Source organism: Theropithecus gelada, chromosome 8 (genome assembly GCF_003255815.1).
Source record: "Theropithecus gelada isolate Dixy chromosome 8, Tgel_1.0, whole genome shotgun sequence".
In the NCBI taxonomy this organism is placed as follows: Eukaryota; Metazoa; Chordata; class Mammalia; order Primates; family Cercopithecidae; genus Theropithecus; species Theropithecus gelada.
This window is the reverse complement of record NC_037676.1, coordinates 71,853,433-71,870,976: the sequence shown is the minus strand read 5'-3', so window position 1 is coordinate 71,870,976 and position 17,544 is coordinate 71,853,433. Positions and strand designations below refer to the sequence as shown.

The following is a 17,544-nucleotide window of genomic DNA, read 5'->3' as shown; positions in this document are numbered from 1 at the left end:
GCCACACTCTTTGGACAAATGGCTTATTTTTTTTTGGCAGCCAGGTACCAATCAGCCATTGAGTTAAAGGTTAGTTGAACTAGATGGCGTGGATTACAAGGTTTAAAAAATTCTTTGACAAATTCTACTAAACAAGTTTAGATAGCCTTTATTTTTTAGAATTATTATTTATTTATTTTTTATATAAAAAGCTTAAACTTTGTTGAGGTTTAAATACTAAATCTCCTGCACGTGCAAATTTTGCTATTATTTAAAAACATTTATGTTTCTTCCCACTTTCACAATTCAGCACTGTTCCAGGCTGCTCTATAGAACACCGACAGCACTGAGAGAGTCTGTAACCCTCAAGCACTCTCCACAGAAACCAGTGCATGGAGTAAAATCTAGTTACTGGTCCTATCTGCCAGGTAGGGAGCACTCACAGAATGACAGTGGAGTTCAGCATGGCTCCCCGACAAAGGATGCCAAGAGCACTGCTACGGTCCCTTGGTGAGGTGGGGCTTTGCTTTCAACTTCATGAGCTAGGTGCCCTCCTAGATGGGTCTACTTCTTCTGAAGCGGCACTGCGGGGAACACAGGGGTCCCTCCAGCCTCTTTGAAGGGCCAAGTGGACACTCATTGACTTCCAGCAAATGTGGAAAACAGAGAGTTACTTACTTGAATGGGTGAAGATGGCTCTTTATTTTCTCTTGCTTTTTTACACCTTTCTCTTTATTGTAATAGCTGCAGGTGAGAAGATTAAAAAGTGAGCCTTCATAACCTTGCATTGGATCAAAGTGTTCATTTTATAAAAAGAAAGCAAAATAGAAAGAAGGAAGGCAGTTATGTTGTAAGTATTTTAGCTGAATGGGATTTTTTACTTCCTGCTTAAGTTTAAGCATATTTAATTTGACTTAAATAGCTTAGGTTATCATACTCTATGACAATACATTCTATAGGTAAAAGAGAAAAATGAGCCCAGTGCTAATGCCTCTGGCTTGTGTAAAAATGAATTTGGAAAGTGGAGCATGGATGGAAACAAGCTCACCTTTGTTTATTGCAGTTGCATTCCTCAGGCTTCCTTCTCTTCAGATGTCCTCTCACTTCTCTCAAATTCTTAATTTTATCTTGCAGAGCTTCAATCTGGAAAACATGTTTTCAAGCAATTACATGTTAAGATCAGGATTTTCTTTACAAAGTACTTTTCTTTTCACCTTGTTTTCTCTGTTCTGTAATAATAGCTATTCATCTGAGATGATACTTAACATAGAAACAAACTGGGCATAAAATATGTCTATATAGACTCTATATTCCAACCCATGTGTTACAGATAAACAGTAGCAGATTCCTCATTTATAACGGAATCTTTTTCTCACAGAGATTTCAAAAGGCCATGGAGTCAGTTCCCAGTCTCTTCTCACACTCTATATTGTTTTCAGTAGGACTACCATTAAATCACTGGAGAAAGACAAATAACTTTGTTTCGTATTTTTCACATAATTATAGATGATGTGTATCCATGGTATGTCCCACCAGGCACTGCAGGGCTGGCGGGCTGAGTGTGAGTCTGGAATATATCTGACAGTCACACAGCCACGGCTAACCTCTTTGTCAATGTATGCCTTATGGTCCTTCCACGCTCTGGCCGAGTGGTACAGTTCTCTCTCACAATGGATCGTGTCATTGGGAAGAATAAAACACCTGCAAAACAAACCAAAACCATGTCAAATAGGTTTATATTCTAACAGTAGAAAACACTCAAGATCGCAAAGAGAACTTTTAATCCTCAAAACCCTTAATGTTGACACAGGCAGTAACTGTTGAGCTGATCCAAGACCAGCATCAATGGGAATATGTTCTAGCCACCAGTGAGGACAAAATGTCACATGGGTGGATGGTGTCACAGCTCTGTGACTAAGATCATCCCTACGACCACTTTTCAAGGCAGTTCTGAATACTCACAACCCCATGAACAGGACACCACCAGAAAACTCAAGTTCAAATAGATATAGAACAAAAGGGAGGACCTTTCACATCACAATGCAAATGGCTTATTTGAAGAAAAGCAGATTCAGAAGGGCAGTATTCATTCCACTCATTTTGTTAAAAAGAGAGTGCCCTAAGTACCCCACTGAGTTTTGAAGTAAAGATACAGCCCCAAGGATAGACAGCAGGTGGGATGTGGGGTTAAGCAATAATGTAAGAGAAATGCATTCTGGTCTAAACCCGTTAGTATGTAACTGTACCAACTTCAGGCACCAGGAGGCCAGAACCTCAGAGATAAAAATTCTGGCAGAGTGCACAGTGCCCCATCTCCCCAAAGTGATACAATTAGGGAGAAAACAAAGATCTTGCTAATAAATTCAGAAAGAAAACATTTCCTAATCAAGAGAGTAAGTAGACTTTGGAAGGAGCCAAAGAACAAAGTGAGTTCATTAAACCTATGAGGGAATCATCTCCCTTCCCCATCTCCATGACTTCCAAGGCCCTCTCTGTGATCTGGATTGGTTAGATATTTGTATGTCTTACATCCATTCGTAATCTACATCATCTTTCTGGAAGTGTCTCTGGGACTCACTGTCTTCCCTTGGACTGTGTTTCATTTCTGAGGCTGTGACCGCACAACTGCTCCAAGTGACAGTGATCGTGCAACATGGAAGAACTTCCAGCCTCTGAAATTGTTTCCATCTGTTTTCTAGATGCCTGCAAAGGTAACTGCTTAGGCTCATGAACTCCATGCCTGCTAAGTCAAGATGTGATGGAATTACTCTGGCTGGATTCCTAGCTGATCAGCCTTAATGTGAATTACTCTGGCTGGATTCCTAGCTGATCAGTCTTAATGTGAAATCAAACCCAAAGCATGCTTGTCGAAGCCTATGATTGTGTGGACTCATTTTTTCTCTAACCCTCAGTTGCTACGTAGGCCAGCCCTCAGGCACCGTATTGCCAAGTGATACTGCTTTTTTGCCAAGTGCAAAATGGTGATAATATGGTGTGTTGTGGTGGTAATTCTGAACTCAACCCTAGTCAACAAATAAAGTCTTCTTACTTGTGTGTCACTCGGACAGTGGTAGGTGGGCCCACGGCGTTGCTGCTGTCTGCCAGCATCCCGCCCCTGTTGCCACCACTGGAAGCCTGGAGATCTCTTGGCCCCTTGTGGCCTTCATCATGACGCTTAGCAATGTTTCTTGGTTGCAACACCTGTAATTCTTCTTCTTCCAGATTTATGTCATATATTTCGCCTTCAAATTCAACGGATAAAGAACGTGTCTGCCGAGTATGGACAAATCTGGGCTTGTACTCTAGAAGTAAGGGAAGATACATTACTATGGATGTCCTGATGTAGCTTATGAGGGAAGAACGTGATCACCTGGTCCAGGAAGGATCCTGGAGAGGAGAAAGCAGTCCATGCTCCATTGCTGAGCGGCATCGTGGTGCCTGCAATTCACGGAGGCAGAGGTTGGATTCTTGTCCTGGCAGTGCCATTGCCTGGCAGTGTGATGGATGACATACTTCTCTGGGCCTCCAGCCCTTCATCTGTCAAGTAGGGGGTTGGTCCAGGTGATTTCTAGGATCCTTTTTACTCGTGGCAGGCTGTGAACTTCTACATTTGGTTTTCAATGTGAACTGCTCAGGTTATTTTTTTTGGATAAAACCATATTCCCAATTACGGTATTAATAATAATGGCTATCCTTTATTGAGCTTTTGCTATGTATTATATACTTCCTATTTATCTCTAATCCAGAGTCTTGAAAGACAGGTATTATTATAAAAACCCTTACATACAAAAACATCAGATTATCAATACTGGTTCATCCTTATTTTATGGACGAGAAAACTGAAGTTTTGAATGTCACATGCATTTTGCAAGCTTATGGAGCTAGGACTATAATCTCTCAGACTATGAAGTCTTACCACTACATTGGGCTGCTTTTTCAAAAACGCAAATGCTCTAGACAACTTCTATTTGTACAAATAGTAGAGGATTGCTCTAAGAAGAATTAAATTTTGCTAATGCTTTCATCAGCCAACTCACTTTTATACCTGGCAGAGGAGGGTTAAGGCAGGGGGTGGGCGGGCAGGGATGGGGAGAGGGCAGCATGCTTTCTGGTGACTATGGAACCTTTTCAAGAGCTCATGTGTACCAGATAAGAACTTCAATGTGCAAACACTGGATGCTCTTAGCTCTGTAGCAGCATATTCATCTGGCCTTATCTCATTAGCCTAACACAGAAAGAAGTGGGGCATACTGGCTGTGGAATCAGAATTGTCATGCTTCTGAGACAGCTCTCAGCAGAATTCTGCAGTTTCCAGATCAGGGAGCAACCTCCGTGAGAGTAGGGGGGTCAATAAGAGTGCTTATGAGTTCCATCCTTGCAGAAAGGGTGAAAACCGTCTCCTGTTGTCAAATACACAAGATTCCATACAGTTTGAAAGAGCTGCCCTAGACCTGTGTTTGGGCCTAATACTGAAAAATCAATGTGCTTTACGCTCAGTGCCTGGGAAACAAGGTTGAACTTTCTGGAAGAGAAGAGGGCACACTTTCTTCTAAGCTGAATGTTGCTAATCAGCTTCTGAAAAAGGAGCGTGCCAGGGGTCCTAGTTCCTTATTAATTTTTTTTTTTTTTTTTTTTGAGACAGAGTCTCACTCTGTCAACCAGGGTGGAGTGCAGTGGTGCGATCTCGGCTCACTGCCACCTCTGCATCCCAGGTTCAAGCGATTCTCCTACCTCAGCTTCCCGAGAAGTAGCTGGGATTACAGGCATGTGCTACCATGTCCAGCTAATTTTTTTGAGATGAGGTTTCACCAGGTTGGTCAGGCTGGTCTCGAACCCCTGAACTCAAATGATCTGCCTACCTTGGCCTCCCAAAGTGCTGGGATTACGAGCATGAGTCACCGCGCCTGGCCTTACTGATTTTCAGAAATTTTATATCTTTGTGTGAGTTATTAGACCTGGAATTTTTCTCTCAGGGAAGAAAAAAAATCTCCCAAAGATTCTTAGTATTTTGGCTTATGGATTCCTTTAAAATTTGTTAAAATTTGTTGACATGAAAACAAATGCCCATATACACATGGAAAACACTTAACAATTTTGGATGAAATATCAGGGCAAATGGCCCTAAAGCCCATATTGTGAAGTCTACAATAAAAATGCCTGTTCTCAGGGCTTCCATTGTTCTAGTGTATGATTTGATTCCCAAATCTTTGACACAGAATTTAATTTATTTAAGTTGCTTCTTTCCAAACCATTGTAGAAAGAAATCACCATAAAATTGAGTCATTTTTCATATTACTCCACTAGGTGGTACTAGATTCATTCTTTCATGGAAGGTGTCAGTCTGTGGATTTTCACATTTATATAATCATAGGTTTCTCATAGCTGCCTAATCGAGGTTTTAGTAAGAAGATGCTAGGAAGTGCTTTTCATACTGAATTCAAGTAGTTTGTCCCTGCCAGTCCACAAGATCCAACGATTTGACGGAATTAAAAAATACATATAGTGTCGTAAAACAGAGATTAAAATATATGCCTTAAAGAAGTGTTTATGCTTTTCCTCTTAAAATTAAATGCATACACACTGAAACCTTGTGTTTACTATTTTTAAAAGCAACTTAAGGCAGACAAATCAGGACGTTGGCATTGCGGTAAAATAAAATGGACTAAACCATATCCTTTATCTTTCTGGAATAGCCATTTTATAAACTCTTTTATGCGTGCATATGTTTCACTTCTGGTGCTTTTACAAACTATATTTTCATTCTATGCTTAAGTGAAAATGTTTGCAAAGCAAAATGTCACATTAATCTTAGCGTTCTTATTTTAAATAGAGCAACGATGTGCTTTTAGCCTGAAAATGATGCATTGATAATATCTAAAACGTAGAAGGAGCAACCCTTTCGTCTCTCTATTGTTTATTACCACAGGCCTACGCCACCATCGAGATGGTCACAAAAGCGTGGCTTACTTGGAGTCCCCTGGTTTCTCAAGAATTGCCGTTGACTCTTTCTTTGGCTTCTGCTGGCACGGTAACCGGACTCCCTACAACTGCACTCTTTGTCTCTGTCATGGAAGCCGCGAGCGTAGAGGTTCCGCGTGCTCTGCCGGACTGTGAGCAGGTCACTGGGTCCTTTACACTTGTGAATTCGAAGCTTGCCAGATGTATCCTCAATGCATTGCCACTTCTGCAAAAGCCAACGTGAAAGCAGTTTACCGATTCTGCTCCAGGTGTTATTGATTAAGAGCCGCTCCCTTAGTTTTTTTTTTTTTTTCTTTTTTTTAGAAGCACTGGCAATATCTTTCAGGAGAGTGAATGAAGAAAGGCAAGCTTTGAAGTGACCCCGCAATAACTCAACTCTCAGTTATTTCTTTCACTGTAGGCAAATACAGATGACAACGAAATCATTGGAAATCAAACTACCTCAATGACACTAGAGCCAAAAACTGATATATGAATCCTCAGCACGCAGACTAAACAGTCTTGAATGAAACATGTAAAAGCTGTTAGTTCACCAAGACACACAGAGCAGCTGTCAGGACTGCTTTCACCAGACCCCTCTTGCTCTGGAAAAACAAACTTGGCCGCTTTGTTCTCCGCTCCTGAATTTCTAATGTGAGCCAGGGAAGAGTGGCACATGAGGAAGACAGAGATGAGTTTAATTGGAGCCCATCATGGGGCGAGCCGACTCTCACAGACACCAGACATTAGCAAACTTGTCAGACTTTCTTTTGTGCCTTTTCTTATCCTTCTAAGAACATTGTGATATGGACAGCAGACAGGGAAACACTGGGTAGAAGAAGGTAGTTTCCTGGCAAAGGCCCCACCCTCAAGCCTGGGGACCTACGGCCCTAAATGGGGACAGGCATTCCTGTTTTTGTACCCCAAAAGTTGTTTATGGCCTGCCATGCCCCCTATCCTGTGCCCATATAAACCCTGAAACCCAGGCTCCAGAAGCAGAGAAGGAGATGAGGAGACAAGCAGATGAATGGTGGAACAAGGTGGCAGAGAAAGACAAAAGAGGAGGAATGTCTGAACACTGAGAGGAGCTTGGCTGGGGGTGGTCGGAGAGGAGTGTGGCTGTCCAGTGGCCAAACTGGGGAAGATCATCTTCTCACTCCATCCCCGCTTCTGGCTCCCCATCCGTCCTACTGAGAGCCACCTCCACCACTCAGTAAAATCCTGCATTCGTCCTTCAAGCCCGTGCGTGACCTGATTCTTCCAGGAGCTAGGCAAGAGCTTGGAATACAGAAAGCTGTCATATTGGTGGCCCTCTGCCCTTGTCAAAAGGCAGAGGGTCCATTGAGCTGGTTAACAATCTGTCTGCAGATGGCAAGGCTAAAGAGCATTGTAACACTGGGGCCATAGGCGCCTGCCCCTAGATACTACTGCAGGGCTGGAGCCCAAAGGACGTGCCCTGGTTCCTGTACCTGCCTATCTGTGTGCTCCCCCTCTCATCAGGGGTTTGAGCAGTGGTGGTGACCGAGCAGGTGTGCCACACCCCTGTTGCACATCCTGTGAAGGGGATCAGGGAACTCTCCAGTTTCAACTGCACACTCAGCAGAGAGTGGGCATGCTCCTATGTGAGACAGAGTTCACTTCCCAACAGACACATACGGCGAGCTTGCACTGACTTTTCTAGAGTGAGCTTTCTAACACGCCTGCCACAGATGCTGCAGGCTTGCGTCCGAGTAAATATGACACTGCCTCCGGACTAAGTGTCCTTGCACTTACTGAATCTCATCCTGGCTGAAATAATAGCTTTTCACCCTGGGGGTCATTTCCTGGGATCCTCCACATCTTACTTAAAGACTGAATAACTTCTTTTACATTTTATTTTCCCCCTTCTCCCTACAAAATTAATTTGGGAGGAGGGAAGAATATTTAATTTTAATTGGCCACAGTTGTCACAGAGTTAAAATATAGTGTTATCAAACTTTTGTCTTTTTTCCTATCTATGTAGGTCTATCAGTTGTGTACTATTATCTACTGAACCTTCTCTTTATCCTTCATTGTTTTTGTTCATATCTAAAGAGTGAGAAGCTCTTCTTTAAATGGGTGCATTTCTAACCTATGGACAGTACAATACTATTTGCACTGTAAAAGTACGTTTTTTTGTGCCATGTATATTTTCAAATATATTCAAATAAATAATTATTAAATAAAAGATGTTCTTTCATGCATCATTGAAAAGATCTCATATCCCCCTCTTGTACCAGTACCATATCTGGGGTGACATCTTTGTTGCAAAGTGTCCTACTGCAAGGCAAAGTTTGGTCTACGGTCCCAGACGGCCTTGCAGATAACTGACACTCATGTACAAAGTGACATGCAGTTATTCACAATGAACCAAGATGCAGAGCCATGATTTGTTTTCTCCTAAGGGAGTTGTATGTCTTCAATATATGTTGAATTATCAGAGCTGCTTTTTGGCTTCTGCTATATAATCCCCAAATCCTGGAGATACAGGGCTTCTTCTATGCTTTTGCTTTAGCCCTTTATACTCTTGGTACTACTGAATTTGGTTGTTTCAAGCCATATCAGAGTACAACCTTTTTTTGTGGATTGGTTAAAATGTCTTGAATGTTTAACATCTTCATCCACAGAAGCAGGAGCTCAAGGGACAGACAGGCAACTAATGAGTCATCCCTCAGGATCCACTGAGAATTGGGTCCAGGATGCCCTGCAGATACCCAAATCCATGAATGCTCAAGTCCATGATATAAAATATAGCATTTCTATATAACCTACATACACACTCTTGTATACTTTATCTCTACGTTAACTGTAATACCTAATATAATAAAATGCTATATAAATAGTAGTTATTCTGTATTGTTTAGGGAATAATGACAGGAAAAAAAGTTTATGCAGGTTCAGTATAGACGAAATCATCTTTTCTTTTTTGATTCTTTCAATCTGCAGTTGGTTGAACCCACAGATGTAGAACCCATGGATACAGAGGGCGGATTTTACTTACAAAGCCGCAAAAAGGCAACACAAACAAGAACAGCCTAAGGACTAAGTTAGAGATGATTTAACTTAAAAATTGTGAAGTCAACTTAATTAAACACAGGAAGTTAGATCAGATGAGTGGTACTCAAATTTGGCTGGACATTGGGACTTTCAGAAGCTCCCCAGATGATTCTAATGTGCAGTTGGAGTTCAGGCCACTGCTTTACATTAGCAACTGCTTACTGGACAGTTTTGCAGCTGGATTCCATGGGGAAGGCAGGAGGGATATATTTAAGTCTAAGTAGCTCAGATGCATGGGTCTTTGAGAGGGATGCATGTAATTGGTGGGAGTGGCGTGTGCAAAGGAAGCTGTGTCTAGAAATGGACTGATGTAAGCAGGTCAGAAAATGACTCCAGTTGGATGAATGAATACTATCGGTGCACCTATGCTTTCAGGACTACGTGCTTTATTTAAGTGAAACCAGTTATCCCTGGGCTCTCTCCACAGTTAGTTGGTAAGTGACAGAATTTTGACTTAGCTGAAAACTGCGTGCGGCCTGTTCCATGATTCTGCCATTTAATGCGGACATCAGTGGTTTCCACGCCTGGGTTTTTGGCACTCACAGACCCAATTATAGCATTCATGGCTATCCAATTAGCTTGAGGATGTGCCACGAAATGATCAAAAAAGTTCTCAGAGCTGGGCACGGTGGCTCAAACCTATAATCCCAGTACATCAGGAGGCCATGGCAGGTGGACTGCTTGAGTCCAGGAGTTTGAGAACAGCCTGGGCAACATGGTGAAACCCTGTCTCTACAAAAAAAAAACATATATATGTATATAGCTAAGCATGCTGGCACATGCCTGTGGTCCCAGCTACAAGGAGGGAGGCTGAGGTGCGAGGATCACTTGAGCCCAGAAGGTTGGGGCTGCAGTGAGTTGAGACCATGCCATCAAGCCACTGCACTGTAGCCTGGGCTCAGAAACTGACAGACAACTCCATTAACATATAACTATATGCCATATAGAATTATTGCTGGGGAAAGTGTTGCCAAAATAAATAACTTTTTGTAACTTCGCAAAGTTTGGGAATTAGTGGCATTTGAGTGTCTGTCTGTATGTGTATCTGTCTTAAATTCAAATGGTTTAAGGCTTATCCATCTACCTGGATGATCTCTGCCTCTAGCATTTAAAAATGAAGAGTTGACTGCTTAATGCCTAGAGAAGCAAAGTAATTGGCTAGTGAATTCACAATCCACAGCCAAGTGGAGGCATAAGAGGTGCTCCATCTTCTATCAGACAGGAAAATATGGCTAATTTTATTCCTGAGGCCGGGTGTGGTGGCTCAGGCCTGTAATCCCAGCACTTTGGGAGGCCAAGGTGGGTGGATCGTCTGAGGTCAGGAGTTCAAGTCCAGCCTGGCCAATGTGTCAAAACCCTCTCTCTACTAAAAATACAAAAAAAAAAAAAGGCCAGGCACAGTGGCTCAAGCCTGGAATTCCAGAACTTTGGGAGGCCGAGGCAGGTGAATTGCCTGAGGACAGGAGTTCAAGACCAGCCTGGACAACATGGTGAAACCCCGTCTCTACTAAAAATACAAAAATTAGCTGGGCATGGTGGTGTGCGCCTGTAATCCCAGCTACTTGGGAGGCTGAGGCAGAAGAATTGCTTGAACCTGGGAGGTGGAGGTTGCCGTGAACTGAGATCATGCAACTGCACTCCAGGCTGGGTGACACAGCAAGACTCCGTCTCAAAAAACAAACAAAAAACAAAACAAATATTAGCCAGGTGGTGGCACATGCGTGTAGTCCCAGCTATTTGGGAGGCTGAGGCAGGAGAATGGCTTGAACCTGAGAGGCAGCGGTTGCAGTGAGCCAAGACTGAGCCACTGCACTCCAGCTTGGGTGACAGAGCAAGACTCCATCTCAAAAAACATATATATATATATATATATATATAAAATATTATATAAATATAAATATATGTATATTCATTCTTGAAAAATAATAGCCTAAAGTCTTTTTGTGGATCCAATTTATATCAACTTTAGTACAAATACTAATTTTTAAAGCACATGACTATAGTGAAAACCTGCGGTTTTTATAATCACAATGCATTCAAAGAATTCTGCCTATTTTGTTTGTTTTTGCCCTGGAGGAGCTGAGGGTACAAGTAGATTCCTGTAGAACACAAAGGTGTAGGCAGAAGTTTTAGTGACTTAGGCTATTTGGAATCCAAGTTGAATTTCCCATTAGCCAGATTCCTTGTTGATTTCCTATGGGATAGAGAAGAAGGGAAACGGTGTTTCCTTCCTGAAGAGCTGAATTTAACCACACTGGATGTCTGGCACTGTCCTTGGCTATGATGGTGTAGCATACAAAATCAAATATACATACATATATGCATATATATCTACACACATGCATATAAACATATATTATCCATACATACTACATATATACATATATCTACACACATACTTGGATAAAGCAAGAGCCACGAACAAAAATGTCAATTATATGTTCTACCATGGACCCTTTGAAAAAGTCATAGACCCTGTTAGATAAAGTAATTAACTAGACGCTTTGAAAATCTTCCTACTGGCAAGCATACTAGGAATTTTAATGAAATGTAATTACCACACATTGCTACAGCCATTTTAGAACTGGATATCATGACAATTTTTACGACTGCACAATAAAACCTTGAAATAGCTGCAACTAAAGTGGTAATCTTAGAAAGTTTATAGAGGGAGGCAGAAAAAGAGAATTTTTGAAAGAATTGCTCTGAAACTCATGCGGCAAGCCATTTAAATAGTCAAAATAATGAGAAGAGATGGTTTTTGCATTACAGGAGTTTCAGGAATCAGATGAAAGCCTGAGCTCAGGTGAGGCACCTGCTAATGGGATGTGTGGAGTCAGCCACAGACATAAGCTTTGTTCAACAAATGCCCTTGCAGAAACACAGCTGTCACACTGTCTTGCTTTTATCTACGCTCTTGAAGTTTATCAGTAAATCAGTGAATTGCCAAATCTGATTGTCTCCATCTTCACTGATGGGTCATTCCTTCTGCAAATTCTTTTCTTCAACTACATTTCAGTTCTCTTTCTGTTTATCAGTCTGTGCCAATAATTTAGCACGCAGTCATTCCACAAATATTTCTGCACACCAATTATGGGCGAGGTGCTAGATAAAACTACTTAAATAATTTTTTAAGTTGTTATAATTTTCTTTTAGCCTTTCTAACTATGCTGGAAGTTGGAATTAAGGGCAAGGGCCATGTCTCATATTCCTGAGTCATTCCCAGAAGTTAGCTCAGCACAGAACCACTCGGTTAGGTAATTATGTGTTAGTGTTTTTGATTGATTATATCTGCCTGTATATAAATAACACCAGACGAAGAAGAGAAGGCTGGTAATTTTGGTATGAGGATACAAATAGTGTGCAGCTAGTTTGGTGGAATCAAATCTAATGAGAAATATGTCAAATGCATTTCAAACAATTTCACTCATCATCATCTTGACTACCGTGATTATGATCATTTATTTAACTCTTGCTTGATAGCAGGTACTGCTCTAGAGCACGCTTTATGAATTTTTCATTTAATCCTCACTACAACGCAGAGTGCTGTCACAAGTCTTTTACTGAAATAGGATTTCGTAGTAGTGAATATTACGTATATTCTGGCTTAGACTTGGAAAGGTGTTTTGTATTCATCGGTGTGGCTTAAAGGAAAAAGTCTGGATTTGCAAGCTCAAAAAGCCTGGATTTTAACACCAGCTCTATCACATGGCTATGTGGCTCTGAGCAAGTAAGATATGCCACATCACCCTTTGCAGAGTCAGGAGCATCAGTGATAACACACGGGAAGGACTCAGTACATGGCAGGCGCTCAACAAAAGCAGCTGCTATTATTATTATTATTACACGCATACACACACACGGTTTATTACTTAAAGAATGTGATCTAATGTATACTTGATAAGAGGTAGCCATTTTTAATGGAGATGAGTATTGGGATGGGATTCAAAAACCTTAATTTTATTTTATTTTTTACTGTTAACTCTATGGTTTTGAGCAAAATGGAGAATCTCTTTGTTCTTCCGGATTCCACATCTGATTAAATAATACTTGCTTCTCCTGGCTTCATGGATAGACATGAGAATAGATTGTTTGCGTGTTTTGAAGTTCTTAGTTAAAGATGTACTATATGAACCTACAGCAGTACTGTAATTGGCCTTTAAAATGTTTATCCAATCCTGGGCAAGCTAATGTTTTCTGGTGGTAAAGTGTACAAAATAATTATTATTTGGTGAGGGAGACAGAAGCTTTGAGTCACTCAGATCTTGGTTTGAACTCAGGTTTGTCATTCTTCTAGTTGTGTGACTTTGGTCAAGTTATTTTCCCATCTGAGCTTCAGTCTCTTCATATCTAAAATGGGCATAATATGTATCTCATAGAAGAGTTTTCCATGTAAAATACTTAGTGCAATATTAGATGACCTCCGATTGCTTTTCCTTCCTGAAGTATCCGCTAAATAATCATTATAATTTCTGCATTTTGAATTGCAAATACTTCTCAGATTGGTTAAGGATGTTGTTCTCTGTTCTTACTTATGTCTACTTGTGTCCATTTTCATAAGTAAGAAACAAACAAACAAAAAACACCCAAAATTGGCTTCACCAAAACAATACAAAGCAAAAAAACCCCAAATCTGTAGGCATCACACTACCTGACTTCTAATTATACTACAAGCCTATAATTACCAAAGCATGGTACTGGCATAAAAACAGGCACATAGAATGGAACAGAATAGAGAACCCAGAAATAAAGCCAAATACTTACCACCAACTGATCTTCGACAAAGCAAACAAAAACATAAATTGAGGTAAGGACACCCTATTCAATAAGTGGTGCTGGGAAAACTGGCAAGCCACATGTAGAAGAATGAAACTGGATTCCCATCTCTCGCCTTATACAAAAATCAACCAAAGATGGATCAAAGACTTAAATCTAAGACCCAAAACTATAAAAATTTGAGAAGATAACATTGGAAAAACTCTTTTAGACATTGACTTAGGCAAAGAACTCATGACTAAGACCCCAAAAGCAAATATAAAGAACCCCAAAACAAATGAATGAGACCTGATTAAACTAAAAAAGCTTCTGTGCAGCAAAAGAAATAATCAGCAGAGTAAACAGACAACCCACAGGGTGGGAGAAAATATTTGCAAACTATGCATCCAACAAAGGACTAACATCCAGAATCTACAAAGGAACTCAAGCAAATCAGCAAGAAAAAAAAGTAGGGTAAAGAAATGAACAGCAATTCTCAAAAGAAGATACACAAACAGCTAACAAGCATGAAAAAATACTCAACATCATTACTCATCAAGGAATGCAAATTAAAACCACAATGAGATACCACCTTACTCCTGCAAGAATGGCTATAATTAAAAAGTCAAAACAAAACAAAACAATAGATGTTGGTGTGAATGTGGCAAAAAGGAGCACTTTTGCACTGCTGGTGAGAATGTAAATCAGTGCAACCTTTACAGAAAACAGTATGGAGATTCCTTAAAGAACTAAGAATGGAACTGCCATTTGATCCAGCAACCCTACTACTGGGTATCTACCCAAAGGAAAAGAAGTCATTATATGAAAAGGACATATGCATAGGCATGTTTATAGCAGCACAAGTAGCAATTACAAAAATATGGAACCCAGCCTAAATGCCCATCAACCAACAAGTGGATAAAGAAAATGTGGCATATATACACCACGGAATACTACTCAGGAATAAAAAGGACCAAAATAATGTATTTTGCAGCAACTTGGATGCAGCTGGAGACCATTATTCTAAGTGAAGTAACTCAGGAATGGAAAACCAAATATTGTATGTTCTCACTTACAAATGGGAGCTAAGCTATGAGGACGCAAAGCCATAAGAATGATATAATAAACTTTGAGGACTTGGAGGGGAAGGTTGGGAAGCAGGTGAGGGATAAAAGACAACATACTGGGTACAGTATACACTGCTTGGGTGATGGATGCACTAAAATCTCAGAAATCTAACTAAAGAATTTATCCATGTAACCCAAAACCACTTGTATCCCAAAAATTATGGAAATAAAAATAAAAATTTTAAAAATTGGCTACAACTTTTTCAAAGGTGCACTGCAGTGAAAGCTTAATTTTATGCATAAACACACACTAGTTCTTGGTTATCATATGTCTTACGACATGGATTTGGTGATAATGCAGGTCAAATCATCTTCACTGAAATGTCACAACTGTACAGTAACTTTGTGATAATCTGATTATTCTTCATGCCAAAATGAACATCATAAAAAACAGTTACCTGCATGTGGACATGTGTTTAAAATATTTATCTTAACACTGGGGAATATACGAAGACCATATTCACATCTTTGTCCAAACTGCTACTTAGCTGAAGTCATTGTCGAATTTTCTCTCACAAATGTTAAATAGTGTTACTTGTGCCAGGAGGATTTATCTCCTGGCTTGTTTTCTTTGAGATGGTATGAGATGGGAAAGAGAGGGGGAGGGAAAACAGAAAGGGAGAAGAAGCAGAAGAGAGAGAAATGTTACCTACTATAGATTTTAATCTGGATAATCACTTGTAAAAGTCAACACTGGAATGTTGGAAGATGTATGATTATTGTAATTCCTAGAAAATGAAATTGGTAAACTGATCTTGGCCAATGATTGACAACCAGCATTTGTTGAGTGCTTTCTATGTCCTAGACATTGTCCCAGATGCTTGATACATTTAACTCATATAATATTTACAACAACCTATGAGGCAAGAACTATTATGATGCCCATTTTATAGATGAAGAAACTGAGGCAAAGTTAGGTTAAGAAACTTGCACATAGTCAAATACCAAGGAAGCAGTATATCCAGGATGTAATCCCAAAGCACCTTGATCAGGATACTGATGAAAAAGAGAATGAAAAAGAGAAAACTCAGAGAGACCATTCTCTGTATGAGTCTTCAGGTAAGCCTTAGGCGAGAAGAGAGAAGTAACAAAATCCATACAAGTGAGAAAGTGAGATTCGCAGGTAATGTTTAAGAAACACAGAGGAGGACCTGACTACGGTGGGCTGTTAGGAAATGTTGGAAAAGAAGACACAATACAAATTAAGCAGAATGGGGCTGTATTATATAGTTTATGAGTAAAATGCCTATTCTCATGTTTGTCTTTTTTTTTTTTTGACTTGTTTAGAACAAATGCACAGAAGCAAAATATCTCAGAAAATATCACAGAAGCACAACTGTTCAGACATGAGCTTCAGCATGGGTTGAAGAGGTAAGGAAGCAAGGTTTAAAGGCTGAGTGGTCCACAATGGATCCAAGCACAGAGGAAAATTCAGTAAGAGGATGGCACTGGGAGCTCAATCCTTCTGGATGGGCCCACTGGAATCAGGTAAGCCAGGGGAAGATTTCTATGAGCCATGCTGCCATTTTGACCAGGGTTCAGTGAGTTTTGGGAAACAGGCTATCTGCTTCTGGAAAACTAACAATTCTAGGAGTATCTCAATGGTAAATGTCTTATTATGCATGCTCTGCAGCTGGTCACAAAGGGTCAGAGGGATATATGGCCGGAGAGATAAGTTTTGGATAGGAACAAAGATCCTGAAGCTAAACCAGTTTCCACTCAACAAACTACATTCTATTTCCATTATAATAGCATCAGCTTGCTTGATGCAGGGGTCCTCACAGATTTTTAAACAAATGTTTGATTTTATATTGATCCAATAGTAGAAAGGCAAACTAAATTGTAAAGATGCTGGAATTCAACAACTCATCAAAAGGATGTGCTATTTGCCCTATCAAAACAAAGCAGGCTGCTTTTTTCCTCTTAAATGCCAGATAATATGTAAAGTGTATTTCAAAATCTAATGCCCAGGGAATTTCTCTTTTATGTAGCTCCTATTTAAGACGTCAATACCTATGCCTAGAAGAAGAAGAAGAAAAAACAGCCCAATAATGCTCACTTGACATTGTGGATCTCAAGCTTGTCTGCACATAGGAATCATCAGGGGAGCTTGGAAAAAACACTGACACCTGGGTCTCGTACCCAGAGGTTCTGATTTAACTTGTCTGGGCTGGGACTTAAACATAAGCATTTCTAAAGCTGCCCATATGATTCTAATGTGCAGTCTGGGTTGAGAACCAACGTGAGTGGCAACTGCCATTCATAGTTTCAAAGAGAAAATCTGTCTTGCAATTTTGCAGTGGCAGCATGTTACAGGGAAGAAAGTACTCAACGCGAAGTGAAGAGACGCAGGTTTTGGGTTTGTAGCTTAACTTTTCCGGACCTAAATTTCCTTATCAGAAAAATGATACCATTCAACTTGGAAGATTTCTAAGATTCCTTCAAACTTTGATATTTTCTGGTTCTAGGCCTGTGATTCTTAACCTCATTAAAAAATAGATTCCTTGGCCTCACTTCCAGACATTTTCAACCTGGTTGGTCTGGGGTGTGTGGCAGCATTCAAGTGCCACCCAGGTGAGTTTATTTTTTATTTTTCTGTTATTTTATTTTTTGTTTTTCTAAGACAGGGTCTTACTCAGTCGCCCAGGCT

At 40.3% G+C, this 17,544-nt stretch overlaps 1 protein-coding gene across 8 annotated transcripts in view; it reads right to left on the bottom strand.

Annotated features, from left to right (window-relative positions):
• SULF1 (sulfatase 1) overlaps positions 1–17,544 on the bottom strand; it is a 195,007-nt gene that overhangs the window by 31,487 nt on the left and 145,976 nt on the right. For all 8 annotated transcript variants that reach the window (XR_003120772.1, XR_003120771.1, XM_025393779.1 and 5 more), the window contains 5 exons: positions 5,947–6,163; positions 3,029–3,281; positions 1,584–1,680; positions 1,028–1,122; positions 658–723 (listed from right to left, as the gene is read on the bottom strand). Coding sequence is in view for 6 of the 8 variants with exons in the window: in XM_025393779.1 (XP_025249564.1) it covers positions 658–723; positions 1,028–1,122; positions 1,584–1,680; positions 3,029–3,281; positions 5,947–6,163 (728 nt within the window). In the remaining 2 variants the exon portion in view is untranslated. The remainder of the gene's footprint in view (positions 1–657; positions 724–1,027; positions 1,123–1,583; positions 1,681–3,028; positions 3,282–5,946; positions 6,164–17,544) is intronic.